Source organism: Phyllostomus hastatus, unplaced genomic scaffold (assembly GCF_019186645.2).
Source record: "Phyllostomus hastatus isolate PE091 unplaced genomic scaffold, TTU_PhHast_1.1 phas_contig_150, whole genome shotgun sequence".
Lineage (NCBI taxonomy): Eukaryota > Metazoa > Chordata > Mammalia > Chiroptera > Phyllostomidae > Phyllostomus > Phyllostomus hastatus.
In genome coordinates this window covers 7,530,321-7,555,784 of record NW_025333611.1, presented here as the reverse complement: position 1 = coordinate 7,555,784, position 25,464 = coordinate 7,530,321, and the positions used below count along the sequence as shown (strand labels likewise).

Here is a 25,464-nt window from a genome sequence, read left to right as displayed (position 1 = left end):
GGGGCCCTGGGCCGGTCGGGAGAGGGAGCTGGGTCTGTAGGGGATTGCTGGGCAGACGGCGGCCGAGATTTTGGGGTCCCAGAAGGCCAGGGCCCAGCTGCCTCTCCTGGGCGAAAGCAGCGTCCTGGACAAGGACCACCAGGACTGGAGAACCTCTAGAGGAGACGGCAAGTAAAGCCTGCTCCTTCTCACACCCTCCTAACCCCTCCCCCGAGCTCAGGGGTGGTGTCGCGTCTGCTCCTGGGCCGAGTGTCACACACCCAGCTGCCGCCGCCTCCCGCCCCCCTCCGACAGGCCTGCGCCTCTTTATTCTCACCCTTTTGTTTTAAAACACTTTTATTAGTCTTTTCTCTTAAAATTTTTAACAGCTGTTTATAAAAACACGACAAATACACAACACAAAACACTCAGTAAAAATAACTCACGGTATGGTACAGATACTCAGACGGTGTGATAGATTTATATAATAAAAGATGAAAATAGTCACTTTCCATAATAAAAAATAAGTTCTATTTTTAGTTTATTTTACAATATACTTAATATTCTCTTCTTGTTCTCTCCAGCTTCCGCTGTCTGGCTCCGCATCTCGAGGGCGTCCGGGAGGGGTCCCCGGCGGCCGCAGGCCTTAGGAGCAGGGGCGGCAGCCGCACTCCAAGTGTCTCTCCACCTCCTCCACGAACGAGGAGCCGTCCGTGCACTGGAAGACGTATTTCCGCCGCTTGCTGCGGGTGGGCCGGCAGCACCGGGGCCCGCAGCCCCCGCGGCACTCCAGGACCGGCACCTTGGAGGCCGTGGCGCAGGAGGCGTAGCCTTTCTGGCGGCGGATGACCTCGCGGACGACCTCGCCCAGGCAGGGGTTTTCTGCGGCAGCAGAGGAGGTCAGGTCAGGGCCCCGGGGGCGGGGGCGGCGCGGGAGGGAGGCTGTCGGGGGACACAGGCCTCACGGCTCTCTGTCCCTGTTCCTTCCCTCATCCGCGCGTCTCCCGCCCACTCAGCTGCTCACCGCGCTCAGCCGCCCACGCAGCCGCCCTGCACGTGCTCGCCCGTACGCACTGCAGTCTCTCCACATCGGCCTCCCGGGTATTTGTCTCCCCCCAGGCCCCGCACTTGTGCATCCGTCTCCCCACCCACCCACTTATTTCGTCTGCCCCCCCAGCCTTATAGTGTCTGCCCAGCAGGCTCGGTCCCTTCCTTCAAGGAACTTCAAGACCGAGCTTTATGTGGCAAACAGGGAGACCGTTTTCAAGCTTTGTACCACTTTGCATGCTTGAAATCCAAATGGAACGCTAACCACAAAAGCAAAACCCGGGAGATTTCACCTATAGTTGGGATTTCTGGCAGGGCTGAGCCCACCACCCTGCACTGTGGAGGGGGGCTTCCCTCCCCCTCCCTGTGGTGGGCTCCAGACAGCAGCGGGGAGTGAGAGGCTGCTGGGAGGGAGGGAGTGGGGCGAGTCTACACGGGGCCCTGAGCCTGCCGTGGGCCACGCGTGTTCCCGGGAGGCGGTGCTGGATGGAGAGAGGGCTGCGGAACTGGAGTTAATGAGCCACGGAGCTGGGGGCTGGGGAAACTCTTCCCAGAGTCCTAGAAATAATGGGGCGGGGTTCTAAAGCTGCCTGAATCCTCTGGACCCTTCACGGCCCCTCTCCTGTCCTCACCGCATTGGGGGACCCTCTGAGGACCCTCGGCCTCAGTTTCCCCGTCCTTCCCACGCCTTCATAGTGCCTCGGAGAAAGGGCCGTGTGCGTTTTAAAGCTTTAGGTGGTTCATGTGCTCGACGGTGAGCCACAGGCCTGATGCGGTGCTGCAAGCTGACGAGACCGTCCAGGGGCTGGGGGGGTGGGGTGGGGGGACGGGGCTGCCGGCTGGAGGGAGATAGCGCTGCGCACCTTGTGCTGTGAAGTCTGGAATTACCTCTAAGGACACTAATACATTTAAAACACAATTTGATTCAGAGTATTTCAAGTATAGGTGTGTGAAATAGTTCCCTACGTCTGGGGGCGGGGAGGAGGGAGTCTCAGCCGCTCTGCTCTGCAGGTTCCCACTCGGAAGGTCTGGGCCGCGGGTCTGAGCTCCCAGGTGAGTCGGGTGCTGGTAAGAAGCTCACGCACCACGTGGCTGGGGGCGGGGGGAGGGAGGCTCTGAGAGCACGGCATCTGAAGGGCGCACAGCTGGGGAGGGCGGGGGCGTAAAGAGAAACTGGGAGGGAGGGGAGAGGCTAGGGAGAAGGACAAAGGGATCGGCTAGAAGGGAGGAGAGAGTGGGGAGGGAAGAAGGGAGAGAGTGGGGACAGAGGAGAGTCGAGCAGGGAGATGGAAGAAGAAAGGGAGGGGAGAAGGAAGAGGGGAGACGAGCAGGGAGAGGAAACGGAATGGCGAGGAGAAAAAGAAGAGTTGTGGTGTAGAGGAGAGAAGTGGGGTGGGGGGAGGACGAGGGGAGAAGGGCGGTGGAAGTGGAGACGGGAGAGGCGGGGAGTGGGGTGGCGAGGAGGGAGCCGGGCGTGGAGAGGGGTGTGCAGGGATGGGGGGCAGAGGAGTTATGGCAGAGGAGGGCAGGAAGAGCAGAGAGGGAGGGGAGGACAGCAGAGGGAGATGGGAGAGGAGGCAGACTGGAGGGGCCGGGGAAGGCAGGGAAGTGGGACGGATGGGAAGCGGGAGCGGGGGAGCGAGAGGTGAGAGGAGAGGAGAGGGCAGGCCCCCCCCACCCCCCCCGCGGCCGCAGACGGACACCGGACCCACCTTGCCCGCAGCGCTCCCCGCCGAAGCCAGGCTGGCACAGGCAGTAGGGCTCCCCTTGCTCGGAGACGTGGCACTGCCCGTGGTGACACCCGAAGGCCGAGCAGGCGCCGGCGGAGTCGTTCCTGCGGTCACACAGGGGCCCGCTGTAGCCCTCGGCGCACTTGCACACGTAGGAGGGCCCGGCGGCCACACACTGCCCGTGGCTGCAGCTGTGGGCGGAGGTCAGGGTGAGGAGGGGACCAGGCTCAGGCCGGGGGCCCCGCCGGTGGGTCCGGCCCAGCAGCCCAGCACCAGGCCTGCCTTAAGCAAGCACTCTGCCCAGTGTCGTCGGAGCCGGGTGTCCAACGAGCACCGCCCAGTGCCCCTGCCAGCTGCGACCCGCGGCTGGCTGGGCTCAGACCAGGCATCTGGGAGAATGTAAGCGTCTTCTAAGCATTCCGACCGCCCCGCAACCTTCACTGATGCCGGTAACATCACCTCCACCGGGAGCAGTGCTGCCGCTTGCTCCCACGGCAGCCAGGGCCGTCCTCCCCGCCCCCGCCCCCCCCCTCCCCCCCGCACAGAAACTGGTTCCAGGCCCGTGTTCTCCTCGCCTCCCCCAGGGGTGGTGGTGGGGGCCAGGGTTCACTGCGGACTCGCTCGCTCTGGCCACACACCCCCCCCACCCACTGGAGCTGCTCTGGAGGTGCAAGCCCTCGAACTCTGCCCAGGGCTCTGGTTTAAAGTGTCTCTTCCCCCCTCATCCAGGCAAGCAAACCACCTGTCTGGGCCCTGGCGCTGTTTTGGGCTGATTCAGATGTTTCAGCTCTGGGCCTCTGGGCCTCTCACGCTTAACAGTACGCCAGGCACACAGTAGGCCCTCGGTAACTGTGGGTCAGCGCCCTACTCTGATCCTTGGGGCAGCGTGGGTGGACATGCTGCGGCCTTGGCCCACCGTGTCTCCGAGTGGACCTGCTCGGCAGTCACACTTGTGCAGGCCCTGCTACGGTCCCACACGGTCCCTCCGGCTGCACCCGCGCCCACTCTCCAGTGGGACGGGGCTCTCGGGGCACTGACCTGTGGCCCAGGCAGGGGTCCAGGGCCTCCTGGTCGCACAGCGGGCCGGTCCAGCCGGGGTGGCACTCGCAGACCACGCTGTCCTTCTCCACGGCGCGGCACAGGCCGTGCTTGCACACGGTGCAGGACTTGCAGCCGGGCGACACCCCCAGGGCCTGCGGCGGGAGCGCCTTGAAGTCCTGCAGCTCGTTGTTGATGCGCACCTCGTGGATGCAGCCGTGGAAGCCGCCCAGCGGCCGGTCGGCGCCCTGGCGCAAGGCGGAGAGGCCCGTGGAGGTGGGGATGCCTGTGGGCGGGACGCCTGTGGGCGGATGCCGGATGCCGGCCGGGCCTGCGGACCCGCCCCTGCCCGCCCGCCCCCCTCCAGCCCAGACCCCCCTCAGGGCGAGAGCCTGAGCTCCTCGGCTGAGCGCTCACAGCTCTGGGCCTCCGCTGTGCACATGGGGAGCGGGCCAGAACCCAGGACCTTGTCCACGCAAGGATGTGCACCCTCTGTCCTCCTGCCTGCGACTCTGAAAAACTGGAATTCGGCCCCGGCTGGTGTGGCTCAGTGGGTTGGGTGTGGGCCGATGAACCAAAGGGTCACCAGTTTGATTCCTGGTCAGGTCCCCAGTAGGGGGCGTGCAAGAGGCAACCACACAACGCTGTTTCTCTCCCCCTCTCTTCTTCCCTCCCCCCCTCTCTAAAATAAATAAATTAAAAAATAACCCCCTGGAATTTGTTGCTGTTATTTAAATACAGAACACATCCCATAGAAATCCGTACTTCGGGCTGCTAGGGAAAGAAAGACAAGCCGGCCGCCCATGGCACGTGGCCGCCCTGGCTCGGCGCCGGGCAGGGGTGCATGGCACACAGTTCCCTCCGTCCCCGCCAGGCCTCCGCTGGTGTCACGTGCCCACAGGGGAACCCGGCGGGCGGGCCAGGGTTTGGGGCGCAGCCTTCGTCTGTGGGGCTTTGAGAGAGAAGCTGCGTCCCCTCTGGGGCGGCTCTGGGTCAAGGGCGTTCCCCGGAGTGGCTGCTAACAGCTGGAGCGGGCTCCGTGCGGGGAAGTTCTGGCCTTCTGTGATTCTGTGTGTCAGACTAGCAGTTCTGGTGACAACCTCCCCTCCCCCCACACATACAACCCCTGGAGAACTACCAGCCCAGGGCTCCATTTCAGGCCCCCGCTCGGCTGCCCTGGCGGCTGCTTCTCTTTCTGGCCACGATAGGACTTCGCTGCAAACAGCCTCTGCCACATGCGTCTGCTGAGCCTTGCTCGCAGTGCCGGAGGCAGCGGCAGAGCACAGGGAGCGTGCCCTGACGCCCGTGGACCGAAGGGCCCGGAGCCTGCCTCCATCTCCCTGTCTCCCTCATCGCCCCTGAACAGCTTGTCATTCTCAGAAGGAGCCCTGCCCTCTGTCCTGTCATCTTCTCCTCCCTACACCCTGGCTAACTATTCACCCTTTAGGGTTGAGCTTGGCTGTCACCTCTGCCAGGAAGCCTTCCCTGACTGGCTCTGGCAGTGGGTGCCTCGGTGAGAATGGGAACCCCAGCCAGAGGGCCTGAGTGCGGGGGCCTGAGCCCAGAGGGCAGGTGGTGAGAGGTGGGAGTGGTAGGGGTGGCAGGGGCGGGGGGCTTTACCTCCAAGGTAGAGGGGGCTGTTGATGCCCACGGCCGGCTGCTTCTGCACCTTCCCCAGGCTCTTGGGGGCCCCCTTGTCCACCACCAGGTTCAGGGTCTGGTTCAGCATCACCAGCTCCACGCTGTGGAACTGCCCGTCGTTCACCGTCTCCACACTGGGCAGGGGAGAGAGGGGAGCCGGGGTTGCTGAGTGCCCCCCGTGGCTGGGCCCCGGGCCCCACGCCGGACCGCCGGTACTCGCCTTTCCTTTCACCTTTCATTTGCTAACAACGTCAAACTTACATCCGGCTGCAAAAATATGAACAGAACGGAGCACACCTCTCCCAGAGGCAGATTGTCCTGCTGGCCCGTTCGCTTCAACATTCATTCTCTCGCTCTGTCTCTCTATCACCACACACAAGCACGTGTATGCATATATACCCACCTGCACACGCGTGTGCGTGGGGTCTCCCTGCACTATTTCAAGGTAAGTTACACCCATCGTAGCCCTTTAACCCTAGATACGCCCTGTGCATTCCCTAAGGACGGGGATATTCCCCTTCCTAAGCACACGTCTGTTTTGGCAAACTTAACTCTGATACCATACTGATCAGGGACTCACATGCTGGAGAATTTGTAGTTTCAGGTACTGGCTAACAAGGCTTAGTACTCAGTGTGAGATAAAAAGCTTTTGTTCCACGAACTTGACTCCAGGGGACCTTCAGCTGTCCCGCCTTTGTGCCCCAGGAGGACCCAGGAGGACCCGGGAGGACCCAGGTGACCCCAGAGTTTCTGAGGCGCTGTGCTCCGGGGGGAGACCGGGGCTCAGAGGCAAGAACGCTGCAGCTCTTCATCTGGTTAACTTTTCACTCCCCCCTGAGTTCCAGTCCCCTGACCGACACTGTTCTCCTCCTCCTGAGAAGTGTCGGCCGAAACTGGAATTTGAGGTGGTCTGTTAGGGTGCAAGCCCGCTGTTCTCTCAGATCACAGACCATCTCAATGAAGCGCCCGGTTTCAATGCTTACATAATCTGGAAATTATTCTGGTGTGACTTTTGTGTTTTTTTCTAGTTCGGATGAGAAAAATGATCTCGTAATTGCAATGTCCTCGGAGTGTCTCTGACTGTCCCCACTCAGCACCCCCCAAGCCTCAAGCCGTGTGCAAACCTCACCTGGGGAGAGAGGCCTTAGGACGCCCCTGCAAGGTCAGCGTGTTATCTGCATCACACCACCCAGGGAACAGAAGGGAAGCAACTGACCTCAGGCCCCACAGCTGCCAAGTGATGTGGGGGGGGGACTTGCCCCAGCTTTGACCCCACCTGCATCCCCCTCCCCCGCTGCCCCTGACAGAGCCAGCGGCCCCTCGACCCGGGCTTTCTTCTGCTATTTCAACCTCAGGATGATTCTCTGAAGTGGTATCGTATGACCCCATTTCACAGATGAAGAGACTGAGGCCCTGAGAGGTTAAGTGAGTTGTCTGAGGTCACCCAGCCGGTAGGGTCCAGAGACGGAATCCATGGGCTTATGGATTCCCACTGCTCTCTCCTGGCAGGGGCTGGGAGGGACAGAGGGGTTTGGGGATGAGGCGCCCCTTCCCTAAGAAAGTGGCTCTGTGAGCAGGCTGAACTCTCTCTCACCTATTCTTACCAGGCCTAAGTCTTGTGGTGGACGTGGCAGAGGCAGGACCCAAACCCAAGCCCCTGAGTCACAGAACCCAAGGCCCCTGGGGGACGAATAGTCCTTCCAGGGGCTGGGCACACTCTGCTGTACGCTGAGTTGTGGCCACAAGGTGGCGACAGAGCGTCATGGGAACCGAGAGTTCCGGGATTTTAGTCAATAGCCCGGGACCGCAGCTGCCCTGTAGCGTCCCCCACTCCTGGACTAGGGTGTCTGTCTGTCTTTCTCCGTGCCTCACCCTTTGAGCCCCAGCACGTGCGGGAGTGGGTTCAGTGGGAGCCTGACCTGGGTTTGGATGCCTCCTCTGCCCACTTCTAACTCGTGTGCCTTTGGGGGCGGGGCCAGGCCTTCGTTTGAGAGTCAGGTTTCCTATCCCTGTCGCCCCTGTCTCAAGAGGGGAGGCGCTTGCCTGGGCTCGTGGTGAGAACCCGATGAGACTGAGGGCAGAGGGCAGAGGGCAGAGGGCAGAGGGTGGGGTGGTGGTGTTGAGTAGTAAAGACTCAGGGAGCAGGCAGAACGGCCAGGTAGAGCTCGCACGTGGTGTTTCAAAGTGGCCAGCATTTAAACTCAGAGGTATTTCACACAGAAACCCCGAATTTCTAGCTTCTCTTGAGACTGTGCGTTCCCACACGGCAGCCTCTGCTGGAGCTGAGGTCAGCTGTCCCTTCGGACGAGGCTGGTACCCTGGAGGCCACCGCAGTCCCCACCAGTCCCTATTGGCCCCCAGCCCACCTTCCCCAAGTCTGTCACCTTCCTCAGCCCCTTGGGCTTGTGGGTAGGAAATAATGAGTTCATGCCTGAAGCCCCACCCACAAGCCTGGGGACTGGGGACCCGGGCCTGGTGCAGTCTGTCCCCCCCTGGGGCAGGGAGGGGCTCAGGCGGGCTTGTCTGTGTGTCTGCCCAGGGCCCCTCTCCTCCCGTGGGGACAGGTGAACAGAGCCAGGTACCCACCCAAAAGAGGTCATGGAGGCCAACAGAGGGAACTAGTGTGTCTGTGACCTCACGGGCATCACTAAGATGAAGCTGCACTTGGACAGCGAGCAGACCCGCCGCTGCCGTGAAGCAGTGTGCTGGGCCGCCGCACCGCACGGCCGCAGACTGATCATGTGATTGGGGGCGGGGGGGGGGGCACTGTCCTTCAGAGCAGCTTGAAAGTCACTGCAAGGAGCCGCCCCGCCCCTGCGCAGCTCTGGAAGGTCTTCCCTTGAGTTGCACGCTAGTCTGCCCCTGTTTTCTCTCTTAAACTAATAAAAGATTAGGATGACATTTTGAAAAGGGCATCTCATTAAGCAGCCTCGTCCCCATTGGAGCGCGGGCTCCTGCAGTAGCCAGCTGGCCATTTATCTTATGGTAATGAGGTGTCATCTCCTGCCCCTGCCTGCAGCACCCCTTTCTGCCTCCGCGCCCCCTGGAGGAAGAGTGTGTATGTGGGGGGCGGCGAGAAGAGGCATCAGACCACGCCCCCCTCCTGCCCGCGGCAGCGTCGCCGGGGTCCGCGGCAGGCGGACAGGAGTGGCCGTGCGGTGGCGGACTGTGCGCCTCACCTGTACACCGTGGTGGGCGGGGAGCTCAGGCTGTCGTAGACGAGCCGCACGTGGCCCTGGTACAGCTCCAGCGCCAGGGGGTCGTTGTCGCCCTTGTAGAGCAGGATGCCGTTGTCCTTGTCGGTGGCCACCTGGGGAGAGGGGCGTAGGTTAGGGCTCTCCGGAGGCCGCCCCTGCCCAGCCCCCTCTCCCCCAGAGACGGTTTCCAGGTGGCGTCTCCTGAAGGACCTCATCTCTCCTGCCCAGAGTCCTCCCGGGTCTGGGCTGTTGGTTCCCGGAAGGCAGGCCCGGCCTCAGGGCCCAGCAGATGCGATGGAGCGCTTCAGTTCAGCAGACGGTTACTCGGCATCCAGCGTGCGGTGCTCATCCGCTCATCCCTCCCTCCCTCCCTCCCTCCCTGCCAGGAGCCCTGAGCGCTAATCCAGCTCCTCCACTGACGGACTGATCGCACCCAAGCTCCTGCCCCTCTCGGCCTCAGACTCTGTATAAAGTGCAATAATATTTATAAACTAAAGGCTAAGTACTGCCATTTAACTCAGTTCATTAGGAGCCAGGCTAAGCACTGCGCTGAGAGTCATCTGGGGAGGTTTTTACACCACCAGCGTCTGCGCCTCACCCCAGGCCAATTACCCATGAGTCTCTGGGGCGGGGCCCAGGCAAAGACAGCAGGGGGCGCTCTCCGCCAGTGCTGCCCAGGGCAACCCGTCTGCGGCCGCTGCAGGGCAGGGCTCTCTGACTAGTCTGCAGAGCCGGCCGGATCCCCTGAAGCTGCCCCTGAAGCTGAGGGTCGTCCCGAACGATGCCGCAGGGGAGGGCACAGGATGGTGAGGACCTGGGCCTCGGGGCTGCCCTCCAGCACGCAGAGCCGGGTCCGTCCGCGGACGGGGGGCGGGGCTCACCTGCAGGGAGATGTTGGCCTGGGGCCGGACCTTGGCGGAGGCCAGTTCCACGTAGGAGTCCTTGCCCACGAAGTTGACGGTGATGAGCTTCTCGCAGCGCGGGCCAGCGAAGCCCGGGGGGCAGCGGCAGGTGGGCTCCTGCTGCACCACGATGCACTGGGCGCCGTTCTGGCACTCGTACTGGTCGCAGGGGCTGGTCTGCAGCAGCACCATGGGCGGGGGGTGCTCGCAGAAGAGCCCGCTGGGAGGGGGGAGGGGGGAGTTAGCTAAAGAGCTGCCGGCAGGGACACGGGGGTGAGAAGGGGTGACAGCCCAGTCCCAGCCCTCAGCCACAGCTCTGAGGTGCAGTTCGGGAACCTCCTCCCTTCCACCAGCCTCCGGCGCCGGCGGTCCCGGCTGGGCTTTGGGGCCACTGGCCTTCGGAAAGTCTGCTTCCCTCCAGGCTCCCGGTCCCCAGGCTCATCTGCATAGTTGGGTTTGAGCCGTCCAATGGGCACCGCTGTACACGGAGCTGTTCCCCCAGTCCCGCCCTCTGCAGTGTGGTCCCTGCCTCCCCTCCAGTCGCCCCATGCCCATCCTGTCCAGGCAGCGTGGGCGCTGGGCTGGAGCCCAGGCGGCCCCTTCTTTCCACAGGCGTCTCCTGACGCCGGGCCAGGGCCTCCCATCTCCCCTTTCTCCTCTGGCGTCCCTGGCTCCACTGACGGGCCCCAAGCCCTGCTCTTCACCTCCGTGTTTCTGCCTGGGGACGCCACCCTGGCTTTGCTCTGCAGGCCGGAACGCACGTTCCTGCCAGTGTGGCCACATGGCTCCCCCGGCCCTGCCAGCTGGGCTCCCAGGCAGTGACACCTTCTGTCGGACGGAACCACGCCCGAGCTGGACAAACCTCTGGCCCAACTTCCACGTGGGGTTGGCCTGGGTAGCCTTGCTCCCCATTGGCATGGGGGGGGGAGGGGGTGAGCAACACCTGCTCAGGGACCCGGAAGGGCCGGGGAAAGTGTGGGGAGTCAGGGTGCCGTGGAGACCCCGGGCCAGGGCTGCCCCTGGGGCTGGGTCTGCCCCTACGTTGGACCCAGGCTGGCTCCTCCCTGTGGTCCCCCCACCACGCCACCCTACCTGAAGCCCTGGGGGCAGGCACACGTGTAGCCATTGACGGCGTCCACGCACTGGGCCCCGTGGCGGCAGCTGTGGGCCGCGCAGTCATCGACGTCCACCTCGCAGAACTTCCCGCTGTAGCCGAGGGGACACTCGCACCTGGAACACAGCACAGCCCGGCTGTCCCACCGCCCCGGGGCTCCCGGGCGGCCTCTCCACCCCCCGCCTTCCAGGCTCCGCGAAGTCTGGCCTCTGCACGCCCACCCCCGAGTGCCTGCTTCACGTGGGGCCCGGCTGAGGGGCGCGGGCTGGAATCGCAGACCTGGGCCTGCGTCTGCACTTCCTGCAGAGCGGACAGAGGCTTAGTGCCCGCTTTGCGCTGGCACGGAGCGGAGCTCTTTCACTGAGCGCCCCCCGGGGGGGGGGCTCCCGCACCCTGCGCGGGGGCTCCTCCCCTGTGGGGGAGACCTGGGCTCCGAGAGCGCTGACGTGGCTTCCCCACAGTGGGATCGCTCTACCCTACTCGCTGTGGAGAGTAAGATGTGCGGAGGTGGGGGAAGGCGGGAGCGGGAGAGGGAGGGGCCCCAGAACCTCTGCTGAAAACCCAGCCTGTTGGCAGAGTCCTCAGGACCCCGTGCTGGGGGCATGCGGTCCAGCCCTACCTGAACCCTTTGTCCAGCGAGATGCACTTGGCCTCATGCTGACAGAGGTTCAGCCCAGGCACGCAGTGGTCGACCACCTCGTCGCACAGCTCACCTGTGGGGGCGGACAGAGAACTCAGGCATCAGCTGGCCGTGGACGTGAAGAGCCCTGAGTTCAGTCTCTTGGAGTTTCCCTTCTCCTCCGCCTCTGCCTCAGTTTCCCCATCAGGGGCAATGGGGAGATTCCGGGATCTCTCCTGGGACCGTCCCAGCCCCATCGTTCGGCCGTTTCGCCTGACCCTTCAGAGGCTGCTGAAACCACGGGATGCCAGGCCCTGACCTTGGGCTGTGCGCATTTATTTGGGTTTCATCCCACACTGTTGACTGAGCACCTCCCGTGTGGGAGGCACCATGCCAGGGGCTGCGGACACACAGCACCAGTCCCATCCCTGCCACGGCCTGGATCTACAAATACTCAGGTGGTTACGACACAGAGCTGGGAGCGGAACGGGTGACCGGTGAATGTGGGGGAGCCCAGAGGCTGCCTGGAGGGGTGCACGCAGGAGAATGTATGGAATTGATAGAATTCCAGTGTGCCATGGGCCACGTCAGGTCGGTCCTACAACAAAGCAGGCTGTGTGTGCATGACCTGGTTGCATTTTGCTTCACAACTGCTGGTATGTACATTCACCTGTGCTCACCAGGGGCTGTTAACACAGGAAGCAAAGGGGTCGTGTTGGGGGCGGGGCCTGCACTCTCCACCCAGTTAGGCTCCTTCCCTGCGATCCCATGAGCCCCTGGGCTTGCAGGGCTCGCATTCCCCTTCTACTGAACTCATCTCCCTCTCTACTCGGTGACGAAGCTTCTTATGAGAAGGAACTCTGTCTTGCTCATTTTTGTGTGCCCAGCTCTGGAAAATGCAGATTTCCAGAGAAGGCTGACTGGACCTGAACAATGCATAAACACAAGTGCCTCCCTGCTGGCCTCAAGCACCTCTGGGTCTCCAGGTTCCCCCGGTGGGGGACGGCCACCAGCTACACGAACAGACAGCTGAAAGGGCCCTGGGTGCCTGCTCCACAGGGGGAAGGAGCTAGCGCTTTGCTGGGGTGGAAGGGGGAGCGTGGACAACAAAGAGGGCCTTGGGGAAGCCCCTGGAGGGTTTTAGGAAGTCAAGCCTCTGTCTGTGGAGGGAAGGAGGTGGGGACCCTGGAAAAAGCTGAGGACATGGTGCTATTTAGTACATGACGCTCGGCCCCGCCACCCAGCACACCAACCCCCACTCGGGCGTCCGGGGCCTTACCCGTGTAGTTAGGCGGGCAGACGCACACGTAGTTGTTGATCCCGTCCACGCAGGTGGCATTGTTCTCGCAGTCGTTGTCCTCGCAGTCGTCCGGGTTGATCTCACACCGCTGCCCCTCGAAGCCCAGGGGGCAGGAGCAGCTTCGGGGGGGAAGACAGTGGGGAAGAGGGGAGGGGGGGTCAGGGGGTGGGGTGGGTTGAGTGGCAGAGAGGAAGGTTGGGGGTGTGTCGTTAGTCAGGTTTCTCTCTGGATGGAGGTCCAAGGCAGCACTCTGGGCACATGAGGTCCTGGGGTCCTGAGCAGAAAGACCCTCAGGAGCATAAGAAGTCATTTCATTGAGCCCCGTGTCTCCGGGAAATAGGTAACCTCCCCTGGCCCTGGCTGGCTGCCTTGTCCCTGGGGGCGATTCCCACCGGCACTGCCTCCCTCGCCATTCCTCCAGGTGGACGTGCTTTCCTGGGTATAATTCAAATCCCCAGCTGTCTTCTAGACCTCTCTTCCTGGGGCTCATGTGTGGACAGTCTCTTTTGCAGACAAAGAAAATACAGCAACCACCCCCCTCTGAGTGACTTCCTGTGGGAGAACAGCCGTGTGTCGTCAGCAGGAGCAGGGCACAGGGGCCGAGACCAGGCTCTGCACTCATTCACTCTCTGATCTGGGAAGGAATTCCACCTCTGCCACTTCCCAGCAGTTTGACCTTGGGAAATTGACTTAAGTTCCAAGTGTCAGTTTCCTCATAGGTTGACTAGGATAACGTGGTTTACCCCCAGGGTGGTTGTGCAGATAAAAGGAGACTGTCTAAGTAAAAAGCTTAGAAAGATACATGGCACCTAGACAGCGCTCAGAACATGCTAGCTAGCTTTTATCCTAGAAAAGACAACCCCGCCCTCTTCACCTTTCCCCAGAGACGCCATTTTTCCCTCATGAATTCCTGCTACTTCCGGGCCCTCTCCAGCGTCTGGTGGACAAGGGGGTGGGCTGGGGGGACCACTCTCTTGCCAACATCAAAGCTTTCTGGTGAGCTTGGCTTAAAACAGCACCGATCACAAAAAAACAGGCCCCAAATGAAAGAACAGGAGAAACCCACTCCCAAAAGAACTATATGAAACAGAGGCAAGTGATCTACCAGATACCGAGTTCAAAACAACGGTTATGAGGATGCTCAAGGAATTTGGGGAGAGAACAGATGAGCTCAGTGAGAACCGAAACAAAGAGGTTGTAAACATAAAAAAGGATGCAGAAACCACAAAAAAGAACCAGGCGGAAATGAAGAATACAATATATGAAATAAAGAACACACTAGAAGGAATCAGCAGCAGGCTATACGAAGCAGAGAAATGAATCAACTGTTTGGAAGACAAAGGAGCAGAAAACACCTAATCAGATCAGCAAAAAGAAAAAAGATTAAAAAAATGAGATCGTTTAAGGGATCTTTGGGGCAACACCCAGAGCACAGGGGTGCTGGAAGAAGAAGAGAGAGCTAGGAATTGAGAACTTACTGTATTTTGCCATGCATCATGCACACTATTTTGCCCAGATTTTTCAGGGAAAACTGAGGATGCACATTATTCATGGATATAATGATTACGTACCATGGGTACAATAATCTCATGTATAATCCACACAAAAACATGGGTGTGCATTATACATGGCAAAAAGATGGTATTTGAAGAAATAACGACTGAAAACTTCCCTAAGCCGGTGAAGGGAAAAGACATGCACATCCAAGAAGCTCGGAGAGTCCCCAACAAGATGAACCTACAGAGGACCACACTAAGACACATTGTAATTACAATGGCAAAACATGAGGTCAAACAGAGAACCTTAAGAGCAGCAGGAGAAATAGTTACCTACAAGGGAGCTCCTATGAGACTGTCGGCTGATTCCACAACAGAAACATTTCAGACCAGAAGGGACTGGCACAAAATATTCAAAGTGATGAACAGCAAGGATCTACAATTAAGACTTACACAGAAAGGCTATTATTTAAGACTGAAGGAGAAATAAAGAGCTTCCCAGACAAGAAAAATCTAAAGGATTCAGTACCACCAAACCAGTACTGCAAGAAATGTTAAAGGGACTTTTTTAAGAAGAAGAAAAAAAGAGAAACATAGTTATAAGGAATACAGTGGCAATAAATACATGCTTCTCAACAACCAACTTAAATGTACATGGGTTAAAACTCAAATCAAAATACACAGAGTAGCTGAATGGTTAAGAAAATAAGGCCCATATATATGCCGCCTACAAGAGGCCACCTCAGGAGGAAAGACACACACAGAGACTGAAAGAAAAGGGATGGAAAGAGACACTCCATGCAAATGGAAACAACAACAAAAAGCTGGGGTAGCAATACTGAACGGTCAGTGAGTATTGGACAAAGAAGGCAAGCGCACACAATGGGGTCAAGACAGTCTCCTCAGTAAATGGCATTGGGGAAATTGAAGAGATATGTACAAGAAAACTAGACCACCTTCTTATACCGTATACAAGAGTAACTCAAAATAGGAGAAAGCACAGGCAATACCATTTTGGATACTTCCCTTAGCAACATTTTCTTTTGATACATCTCCTCGAGCAAGGAAAACAAAAGAAAAAAAATAAACAAATGGGACTGCATCAAAGTGAAAAGTTTTTGCACAGCAAGGGAAACCATAACAAAGAGACGACCTAGTGAAGTGCAGAAGATAATTCACCAGAGAGACATCTGACGAGGGGTTGGTATCCAAACTTTACTCAAACAGAACTCATATAACCCAATGCCAAAACCCAAACAATGCAAATGAAAAAAATGGCAGAGGACCTGAATGGACACTTCTTCAGAGAGGACAGATGACCAAGAGACATATGGAGAGACGCTCTATGCCACTCATCATCAGGTAAATGCAAATTGAAACCACAGTGAGACATCACCTCACACCTGTCAGAACGGTCACCATCAATACGTCCACTAACAAGTGCTGGCGAGGACGTGGAGCAAAGGGAACCCTCGTGCACTGCTGGTGGGACTGCAGACTGGTGCAGCCACTGCGGGAAACAGTGTGAAGGGGCCTGAAAAAGTTAGAAATGGGACTGCCTTATGACTCAGTGATCCCATTTCTGCGAATATATCCAAAGAAACCCACAACACTAACTCGACTGAATATATGCACCCCTCTTCTGCTGCAGCATAATTGACAGTAGCCGAGATATGCATGCAACCCATGTGCTCCTCAGCAGACGAGTGGATAAAAAAGAGGCGGCGCCTACATACGATGGAATATTACACGGCTGTAGTAAAAAGAATGAAGCCTTACCGTTTGTGACAACATGGATGGACCAAGAGGCTATCACTCTGAGTGAGATAAGTCAGACGGAGAAAGACACATGATTTTACTCATACGTGGGATCTAAAGAACAGAGTAAGTGAACAAACAAAACAGAAACAGACTCACAGACGCAGGGAACAGGAGGGAGGGGCGGGAGGGCTGGGTGACAAAGGACTGAGAAACACAGACTGGCAGTTACCAGGCAGCCAAATGCATGTAAAGTACAGCTTAGAGAATCTGTCGACAGTATTGTACAAACTATGTGTGGTGCCAGGTGGGGCCTGGAAATACTGGGAGGGGATCACTTGTGAATAAATTACGTGATTGTCTGACCACCGTGCTGTACACCGGAAACTAACGCAAGATAATGTTGAATGTAAAAAACCCTCACACACAGATCGGCGTGGTGCATTCCCTTAACCTGTCTCCAAAGGGTTGAATCTCTTGGATAAAAACCTCAATTCACCACCCTCCACCCAACCTTGGTCAGGTCCCCAGGATTAGGCACGAAATAAATCAGAACTGACAGAGGCGGGGCAGGGGGCAGGAAGAAGGCGGGCTGGGGTCTGAGTGAGTGAACACCGCCGTGGGGCCCGCTCTCCCCGTGGCCACACTCCCAGTCGGGCGTTCACACCCGCGTGAGTGTGTGTGCCAGCCTCACTCCTGGGGTTCCGGGTCTCTGTTCCAGAGACGGCTCCAGGTCGGGCTGAGCAAGAAAGGCAAACTCACAGGAAGTAGGTTTCTAGGCTCCTCCTTCCCCGCCTTTGCTCTGCAAACCCCAAACCAGGTCACGTTGTCTACAATGGGCCAGGGCGTCGCTGGGCCTGAGCTCTGGGCAGAGCAAGATGACGTGTTCCTTTTTTCTGTTAGGGGCCCTGGGTGTTGGTGAAAGAGGCTGTTTCTCCAGAGCCACATAGGAGGTAGGTTCTCAAAGGTCAGAAAGCACGGTGTCGTCTGTTTTCCTGAAATGACTTCCGCTGAGCCTTGGATTGTGCGGAAGTGGAGCGTGGTGGCTGGTCGGGGGGACGGGGCTGCTCAGGGAGCAGACAGAGGCGGGAAGGAGGCTGACATGCCCTCTGCCCACCCTGGAAACCTTTGGTGGGGGGTGGGTTGTCAAGGTCAGCCGTGAGGATGCAGGGCAGCCACGTCTCCCTGGCCCTGGTCTCCTGTCCTGCCAGCCGTTGCTCTTCCGGTGAGCAGACCATGACCAAGGCTGAAGAAACATCTCTACGAAGAGGTACATGATGCTTCTAGAATTTGGACTTGTAAGGGGTGTTGGGGCCGAATCATGTCCCTTCAAAAAGATAATTTTGAAGCCTGAACTCCAAGGCCCTCAGAATACGACCTTACTCTATGGAGACAGGGTCATCGCAGATGTAGTTTTTATTTTATTTTATTTTGACTTTATTTATTTTTAGACAGAAGGGAAGGGAGGGAGAAAGAGAGGGAGAGAAACATCAGTGTGTGGTTGCCTCTTGTGCACCCCCCACTAGGGATCTGGCCTGCAACCTAGGCATGTGCCCTGACTGGGAATAGAACCGCTGACCCTTTGGTTTGCAGGCTAGCGCTCAGCCCCCTGAGCCACACCAGCCAGGGCATGTAGTTAGTTATTAAGATGAGGTTATACTGGGGTCACACGAGCCCTTAATCCAGCGGGACGGCTGTCCCTCTGAGACGGTGACGGTCCTGAGAAGGCACAGGCTGGAGCGAGGCAGCTGCGAGCCACAGTGTCAGAGACTGCTGGCAGCCACCCGGGGCTGCGAGAGGGATCCTCCCTTAAGGGTTTCATAGGGGGCTGGGCCCTGCCGGCGCCTTGACTTTGGACTCCGGCTTCCGCGACTGTGAGAGAGTGCGCTTGTTCCAAGCCACCAGCCTGTGGTGCTTGTTGGGGCCAACCTGGGGACGGACGCAGGTGGGCAGAAGGGGCAGAGCCTCCCAGACAGGTGTCCCTCCCTCTGCCAACCTGATAGGGGTGTCCCCTCTCCCTGCGGGGGCGGCTGCTCCCTCTTGCTGACCCCCATCCCTCAGTGGCGTGGGCAGGGCCCAGCTTGCACCCTGGAGGTGTGCTTCCTGGTGGGGGCCTGGAGGACACCCCCACTGTGAGACCCGTGTGGCTTCCCCTGACCCTGCTGTCGGCGAGAGGCTGCGGTGGTTTGGCCCGCTCCAGGCGGGAAAACAAACTCTGCCTTGATTTTCTCTTTCCAGAGTCACAGTCTGATGGGGCTGGCTTGGCAGGTGGACCAGCAGGTGGGCTGGCGCCCTGGGGAGGAGAACCTGGAGCCCGGAACCTGGTTTCCTTCCCGGACCACACAGCAGCCCCGGCTGGGGCGCCTCTGGAAACTAATTATTTGCAACCCGAGCTCTGAGATGTCTGCACACAGCTGGGCATCGGTTCCCCCCTTTACCTCGTAACCCGCGGGCTCACTGGGGGGCCGAAGGAGCCGGTTCCTGCCGGTCTCCCTCTGCCAGGGAGGGTCCTGGCTGGAAAACTGAGCGTCTGTGAGAGCAGCGTGGGGCGGGGGAGGGGCGGGGGAGGGGCGGGGAGCAGGAAGGTGCCCTGGGGTTGGCAGGGGTCCAGAAGGCCCATTCCTAGGACAGGGATGAGGAAAACTTAAATGGCTTGTACCCCTTTTCTCTTTCTTCCCTCTAGTTCTTTCTTTTTTGTTAAAGATTTTATTTATTTACTTTTAGAGAGAGAGAGGAAGGGAGAGAGAAAGGGAGGGAGGAAAAGAGAGAAATGTCAATGTGTGAGAGTCTCGCTCACCCCCAAGTAGGGACCTGGCCTGCAACCCAGGCATGTGCCCTGACCGGGAATCGAACCGGTGACCTCTCGGTTCACAGGCTGGCACTCAATCCACTGAGCCACACCATCCAGGGCTCCTTTCTTTCTTTCCTCCCTTTCCTTCTTTCCTTTCTTTACTCTCCCCCTTCTTTTCTGAGTTACAGTTGGCATTCAATATCATCTTGGTTTCAGGTGTACAACATGGTGATGTGATGTTTACGGCACAGGGACGTGACCACACTAAGTCCAGGGACCGCCACCGCCAGCGTTACCAGGGTATCACCGACTACATTCCCCCTCACCTTCCTCTCCCTTCCCCCACCCTCCCCTCTGGCAGCCATCAGCTTGCTCTTTGTTTCTGTGAGCTGGTGTTTGTTTTATTTGTTCATTTTTGATTTAAAAAAGCTCCACATACGGAATCATACGGTGTTTATCTCTTTCTGCCCGACTTATTTCACCGAGCACAGTAGCCTCTAGGTCCATCTACGTTGTTGCAACTGTAGGGTTGCGCTCCTTCTTACGGCTAATGTTCCATTGTGTGTACACATCACACCGTCCCATCCCATTCCTCTGTCCCCTTCCTTCCCGAGCTCTGAGCGCAGGGACCAAAGGGGTGGGGTGGGAAGACTCAGGAACGAGTGTCAGGGTATGTGTCCCAGAGCCAATCAATCTCTGTGCCTCAGTTTCCTCACCTGTTAAATGGGGACAGTACCTGCCAGTACCAGATAGGGCCACTGGGAGGATTTACATGAGTCATGCACGACTAGCTAGTACCTGGCACATAGGAGCAGGCGATCAGTGTCACCTCCTATGAATGGATGTCTTCCTCACGACCCAGCGGAAAGAGCAGGGGCGTTGGCAGGCTGCTGGGTCTCTGAGCCGCCGCCCCCTCTTCCCTGACTTTGGCCAGCAACTGCAGCCCAGAGTGCTCCTGGCTGCAGGGACGGACTAGCCGGGTCTGGGCCCTGCCCGACGCTTACTACGCCTGTGCAGCCTCGGGCAAAGGACTCATCTCCGGGACGCCTCCACGTCCTGCCCTGCCCGGGGGACAGTCCAGCAGGGGCCCGGCCCAGCGTGGGCACAGGCGCCCCAGAGAACAGCTGAGCCTTTTCAGCCCGCCCGCGAAGCCCCGGGGGAGGGAGGGCCCAAGGGCCAGCGGTTACCTGAACCCATCCTTGTGGCTCTCGCTCAGGTGGCAGGTGCCTCCGTGCTGACAGGGGTTCTGGATGCAGGTGTTGATGGGCGTGGTGCAGTCTTTGCCCTGCGCGGAAGAGGGAGAAGCACCCCGGCGGGGGCGGGGGGTCAGTGGCTGCCAGGACCCAGGAGACCCCCGGGGAGTTCAGGCACCGCTGGGCTGAGGCTGGGGAGACGGCGGGAGGCCCTGGAGCACGCCTGCAGTGTGACTCGGAGACAGGCACGGGGAGCCCTGGCTCTTGGGTACTCCGTAGTGAGAAGGGGAGGGATGTGGGGGGTCTGGGAGTCCGGGCTCCCAGAATTCCTGCCGTCCTCTCTATTCAACACCATGGGGCAAGAGCGTGGGCTTAGGGTGCAGGACACCTGGCCTCACGCTCCAGCTTCACCTCTTCCTGGTTGGCGGACCTTGAGCTTGACCTTGTATAAGCCTTTTAACCCCTGTAAGCCTAGATCATAGTGTCGTCATGAGAATGAAACTAGACCTTTCCTATAAGGAAGTGCTCAGCGTCAAGTAACACATGTGGCACAGAGGAGGCGCGCTGCCCGTGCTCGCGGACGTTGTTGCTGGCCGCCTCCCCGGGGCTCGGAAACACCAGCTGGGCGTGGCCGGCAGACCTCCACCGACTGGGTGACGACGCCCGAGGTTCACCTCTGACCCGTCTGGGCGCAGGCCCAGGTGCTGGTGTTTATGCCCCAGCCCCGCAGGTGATTCTAATGTTAGGCCAGCTGGAGAAGCCCTGGGTGAGAGGGTTTGGGGCGCGTGGGGATCCCCCGGAGCAGGCTCCCCCGACGGGGACGTTGGAGCTGAGACGGGGCCAGCCTTGCAGTAGAAGGGACAGGGGGACTCGGGCGCTGAGGGGGCGGGGCCCAAGCAGGGCTGCGGCACGGACCCCGGCATCCCAGAGAGCGGCCCAAAGCTTGGTCCCCGGGCTCCGGCTACTCCCCGGTCACCCAGGGACCGGCACCACGCCTCAGTCCTGGCAAACAGCCCCTTTGGGCACCTATGGGCCCCGGGGAGGCCCCTGCTGTGTGGTTTCTGGGCTGCGGGCCCCATGCCGGGCAGGGGTGACCGCGGGCGCCCTCCCACCGCCACGCCACCTGCTCACCGTCTGCCCAAGAAAATCCTCTCTCCCTCTGCTGCCTCCAGGGCCTGGGACGGAGTGCACTGGGCGTCCTGGTGGGGGTGTCGCTGCCAAAGGGCTCAGGGCTGTGCTGCGGACTGCCTGCCTCCCACTGTCTCAGCCGCCTCCTGCCTTGCCTCGTGGCACTTAACGGGCCAATCGAGGGTTTCTGGGAGGGGCGGAGACTGCAGGTGGGGTGGGATGGGGCGGGGGCCTGGGCTCATCCTGAACCAGAGCAGCCCGGGAGCGCTTCTGGGAGGTGCAAGCGGGGTGGGAACGGCAATCCTCACTCTCACTCAGGGGCACTGAGCAGTGTCCACCCCGGGCCTCGTGCCCAGGGTTTTGTCGTCACGACGACAGGTGACGCTCACAGCAACCTGGCAGGCGAGTGCGACGGTCACGACCCCTGGTCTTCCCAGCCCGGGAAGGCCGGCTTGGGGAGTGAGACGGCACATCCAAGATCACAGCGAGAGGCAACGACGGCAGCGGCGCCCGGCATCCAGTCCCGAGCCCCCACTGGACTGCCTCCTCCCCGCTCAGGCCCTGGAGCCAGGCAGAGCTGGGGGCCCGTGCTAGTCTGGCGGCCGTGTGCCTCGAGGAAGTGACTAGTTCTGAGCCTTGTTCTCATCACCTATACGAAGGGGCTAGCTATACCCTCCCTGCACAGTAGACAGACGATTAGAAGTCGCATGTATGTCCAGCACCATGGTGTGTCATGGCCGCTCTGTAAGTAAGAGCCACTGTGATGACGGCGATGACGATGATGATGGATTGGGGTCAGAGGCAGGGCTGACTGTGGGTGATTAAAGGACTCTGCAGGTCTTCGGTGGGTGCTGATTAGCTCAGAGGGGGGAGTGGTGGTAGTGGGGTGCGTGTGTTGAATGAATGGGCCATGCAGGTCCGGACTGGAGAACCCTGAGCAGGTCACGGTAGGGACTCCCTAGCCCCTGCCTGCGCCAGCCTTGCTGCTCCAGGAGCTTTCAAGTGCCAGGGACTCCAGATGGGACCCTCCTGTGGCGACGGGGCCAGGCGCAGAAAGCCGGGAGGCAGAGCCTCGCACTTGACATTACGGCGGTCCGGCCTGGAGTGGGGGTTTCCGTCGTACGCATCCTTGGGAAACAACGGCCGTTCCCAGAGCTTTGGCTAATTAGCCCGGTTCAGCTTCCTTCAGCCTCCCTTTGCTCGAGCCCACCAGCTTCGTGATGGTCCTTGGTCCTCCCCCGCCCACCCTGCTGAGTGTGTGTGTGTGTGTGTGTGTGTGTGTGTGTGAAGGGCATGGCTGGGCTCGGGACCAGCTCCTCCCACTGGAAACCCCTTTCTGAGACGGGGCCGGGGAGGCTGCTCTGAGACCCTGCCATTCACAGCACGGTCCTTGGTCCAGCAGCAAGTCCCCTGCCCCCACGCCTCACTCCCGGGACCCTGCTAAACACGCACAAGCTTGGCCGGATCCCAGGTGTGAACGAACCCGGGACCCGCGTTTCAGTGAGACCCCCGGGTGACCCCTGTGCCCAGGAAGGAAGGTGCGAGGGGCGCTGCTCTGAGACACTGAGCACGTATGTGCACGGAGCTAAACCGGCTGAAAAGAATCAGCCCAACTATGTATTTCATTTCCCTGTGCCGCAGACTGGTGGTAAAGTAATACCCTGTGTGAGGCCCCCGCTGCATCCTGGCACATGTGCGGCCACTTTAATCCCTGCAAGAGCTCTGCAGGTGAGTGTGGTTACTCCCATTAGCAGCTGGGCGGGGCGGCGGGGGTGGGGATCGGGTGCAGCGGGCGGTGAGCACAGGCTTTGCTGCAGCAGAGGGCTGGGTTCTGGGGTAGCGCCTGGCTCCCGGGTGTGGGAGCCTGGGTACGTTATTTGATTTTCTGAACCCCAGGTTTCTCATCTATCAAAAGGGGCTAATACGACCTATTTCAGAGGGTGATGATTAACAGCATCGTGTGAGATAATGGGCTTACTGCTCCTCAGAGGCCTGGCATTGCCGACGTGAGCAGTAGCTGCCAATAAACAGGAAGCCATGGCTGCTGTGCCTTTTTTTTTTTTTTTGTAGCACTGTGGCTTCCCATTGTCACCCAGCCAGTCAATGGAATAACTGTGGTGTCTGGAAACAGATAAACGCCTGAACTGTGAGCTTGGCTTTGTGGGTGTCTGGTGGCTGCTGCCTCACCCAGAGCCACCTCAGTCCCTCCGCCTGGGTGAGCTCCACGCCCAGAAGAGAGGCAGGCGGGGGCACAGGCCCGGGGCGGGCGGCCACAGGACCCACAATGGAAGGAGCCCTTGGGTCCAGCGGGATGCACTTCACAGGCGAGGGGCCTGCGGCCAGGAGCGCGGGGCCGCTCAAGGTGGCACAGTCAGCTGGGAGCAGGCTCCAGGGCGCCCCGCCTGGCATCCTTCCCGACCCACACCCTATTTTGCCCTGTCCTGGAAATTCAGACCGGGACCCTCGCCCCTGACGATCACGGAGCTTGCCAATGGGCAGTGAATGCAGAGGATGAGAGCGTGGTTTTTGGAACCAGTCGGCTCGGAGCTTTGCATCCCAACCCCTCACCTCCTGTCCCCAGTTTTCTCAGTGGTAGAATGGCGGTCCCTTCAGGACCTGCCTCCCAGGGCTTTGATGAGGAGTGTGCAAAGTAATGTGTGTGCCTTGTTTAACACACTGTTAGTGCACAGCAGTCACTAAAAAAACTCGGGCTGCCAATATGGCTGTTGTCATCGTCACCACCACCATCACCACTGTCACCATCATTACATTGGACCCCAGACCTGCCTGGGCCCAACAGCTTCCTAAAGGTCAAAGCCTCGGTTCCAATTCACCTGGAATCTACAGGATGTTCGGAATCCAGAGGGCAAAGTGCAAACATGCGGTGCGCCCGGTAGAGGCCCCCTGGGGGCACTCCTGCCCCGACGCCGAGGGCCAGGCCGGCTTCGCGGTGGCCCAGGTGTGGCCGGCCGGAAGACGCCTGCACCTTCAGACGCGGCTCCACCACTTCCAGACTCAGGCCAGAGTGGGAGAGGAGGAAGCCGGGCTCAGGATGCGAAGTGGTTCGTCTTAGTCTTCAGACGACGCCACCCGCCTCATATGGTGATTACAAAAACTGGAGGAGGGAGCACGTGTATCAGGTCTGGTCGAGCGCCCGGGCCACGTCAATGCTAAACAGGCAGCTCCACACCAGCGGGGGTGGGGGTGATACAGAGGTGGACATCACAGATCTAGGGGAGCAGCTGGTGGTGTGACAGCTCAGTGTGTCACAGCCTGAGAATCCCCGGTGAAGCCAGCAACTGCCACCTGTTACTGCACCTGGTATTAGGGACCAGGGTGTAACGCTTAAGGTAAAAGGTAGCATGTGCCAGCTTACCAAGGGCTTCCTGGACACCAGGTACCGTCCGCAGTTACTTTATTCTCACGGCAAACCTGTCAGGCAGGTCCTGGTGCACCGGCGGGGAGGCTCAGATGAAGCCACCGGCACCTGCCGCACAGCTAGTGAATGGGAAGGCCTCGCTCTGTCACTCCACAGCCTGAGTTCTCTCCGCTGAATTGGTGCAGGGCAGTCTGAGGACTCAGGCCGCCTGAGCACGCCTGCCGAATGCCTGCTCTGCCCTGCAATAGTCCTCTGCGTGTGCATGTTGTGTGTGCATGTGTGTGTGTGTGGGTGAGGCGCATGGGTTTGCGACTCCAGTGAGTCTGAGGCCCTGGGGGCAGCTGCCTGGGGAGGACTGGCTGGCCGGCCAGAGTCACAGGGAATGCATTGGCTCTGCTGTCCGGCCTGTAGGTGGCACTCTGACACTGTCGGCTGCAGGCACAGCTGCCGCTGAGAACTCCACCTGGGAGCCTGCCCCCCAGAGTGAGCCTGCCCCTCAGCTGGTCACTGCACACACCAGTCCCCCAAGGAGGCTGGCTCCCTCCCTCTCAGCCGGTGCCAGGGCTGCACACCCGACGGGCACGGGCGGTCCTGAAACTCTCGGCTTGTCCGGTGCATGGGAATGGGCGCCCCCGGAGGCTGGACTCCGGGAGGGTCCCAACAAAGAGCTTTGCCGACCCCAGGGTGGGAGCCTGAGGGGCCAGCTCACCAGGAGACCTTCCGGGGCAAAGGCAGGGCTCTGAAGTCATACAGTCCTGGGTCCCATCCTAACCCTTCTGCTTACGGGCCTGGGGACACGAGTCAAGCCCTCTCAACAGCCCGAGGCCCAGTAGAACAGGAGTGTGGCTGGCAAATGCCACTTTGGGGTCACCTGGGAAGTGGAGTCCTCCTTAACCTGGCACACACCATTTCACAGTGGGGGTAGGGGGTCCTGGGAGGCACAGGGCCCCTCCTTGGGCCACAAACGGAGCGGGCGAGTGCCCTGTCTCACCTTGTAGCCGTAGGGGCAGGCGCAGCGGTAGAGCTCCACGGGGTCCTGGCTGCACGTCCCGTTGTTCTTGCACGGGCTGGAGAGGCAGGCGTTGCACTTGGCCACAATGCTGATGTCCACCGGCCCTGCGCCGCAAAACCACGGAGCGTTGGTGGCAGGTC

At 59.7% G+C, this 25,464-nt stretch overlaps 1 protein-coding gene and 1 long non-coding RNA gene across 3 annotated transcripts in view; one reads left to right on the top strand and one right to left on the bottom strand.

Moving 5' to 3' along the window:
- Positions 1–318: 318 nt before the first annotated feature.
- The window catches only part of SLIT3 (slit guidance ligand 3), a 517,665-nt gene continuing 492,519 nt past the window's right edge, over positions 319–25,464 (bottom strand). The window contains exons 26-36 of one of the 2 annotated variants that reach the window (XM_045824010.1): positions 25,304–25,428; positions 19,800–19,897; positions 12,547–12,686; positions 11,268–11,361; positions 10,627–10,764; positions 9,514–9,754; positions 8,615–8,745; positions 5,415–5,569; positions 3,795–4,080; positions 2,739–2,947; positions 319–861 (exon numbers count right to left, since the gene is read on the bottom strand). In XM_045824010.1, the coding sequence (XP_045679966.1) occupies positions 626–861; positions 2,739–2,947; positions 3,795–4,080; positions 5,415–5,569; positions 8,615–8,745; positions 9,514–9,754; positions 10,627–10,764; positions 11,268–11,361; positions 12,547–12,686; positions 19,800–19,897; positions 25,304–25,428 (1,853 nt within the window). In that variant the 3' untranslated portion in view covers positions 319–625. Of the gene's footprint in view, positions 862–1,983; positions 2,119–2,738; positions 2,948–3,794; positions 4,081–5,414; positions 5,570–8,614; positions 8,746–9,513; positions 9,755–10,626; positions 10,765–11,267; positions 11,362–12,546; positions 12,687–19,799; positions 19,898–25,303; positions 25,429–25,464 lie in introns of those variants that run through there. The other variant, XM_045824020.1, reaches the window with a different exon arrangement.
- Positions 808–2,875, top strand: LOC123809156. Its single transcript, XR_006783969.1, has 3 exons — positions 808–878; positions 2,038–2,079; positions 2,750–2,875. It is a non-coding gene; the product is annotated as an uncharacterized LOC123809156 (long non-coding RNA).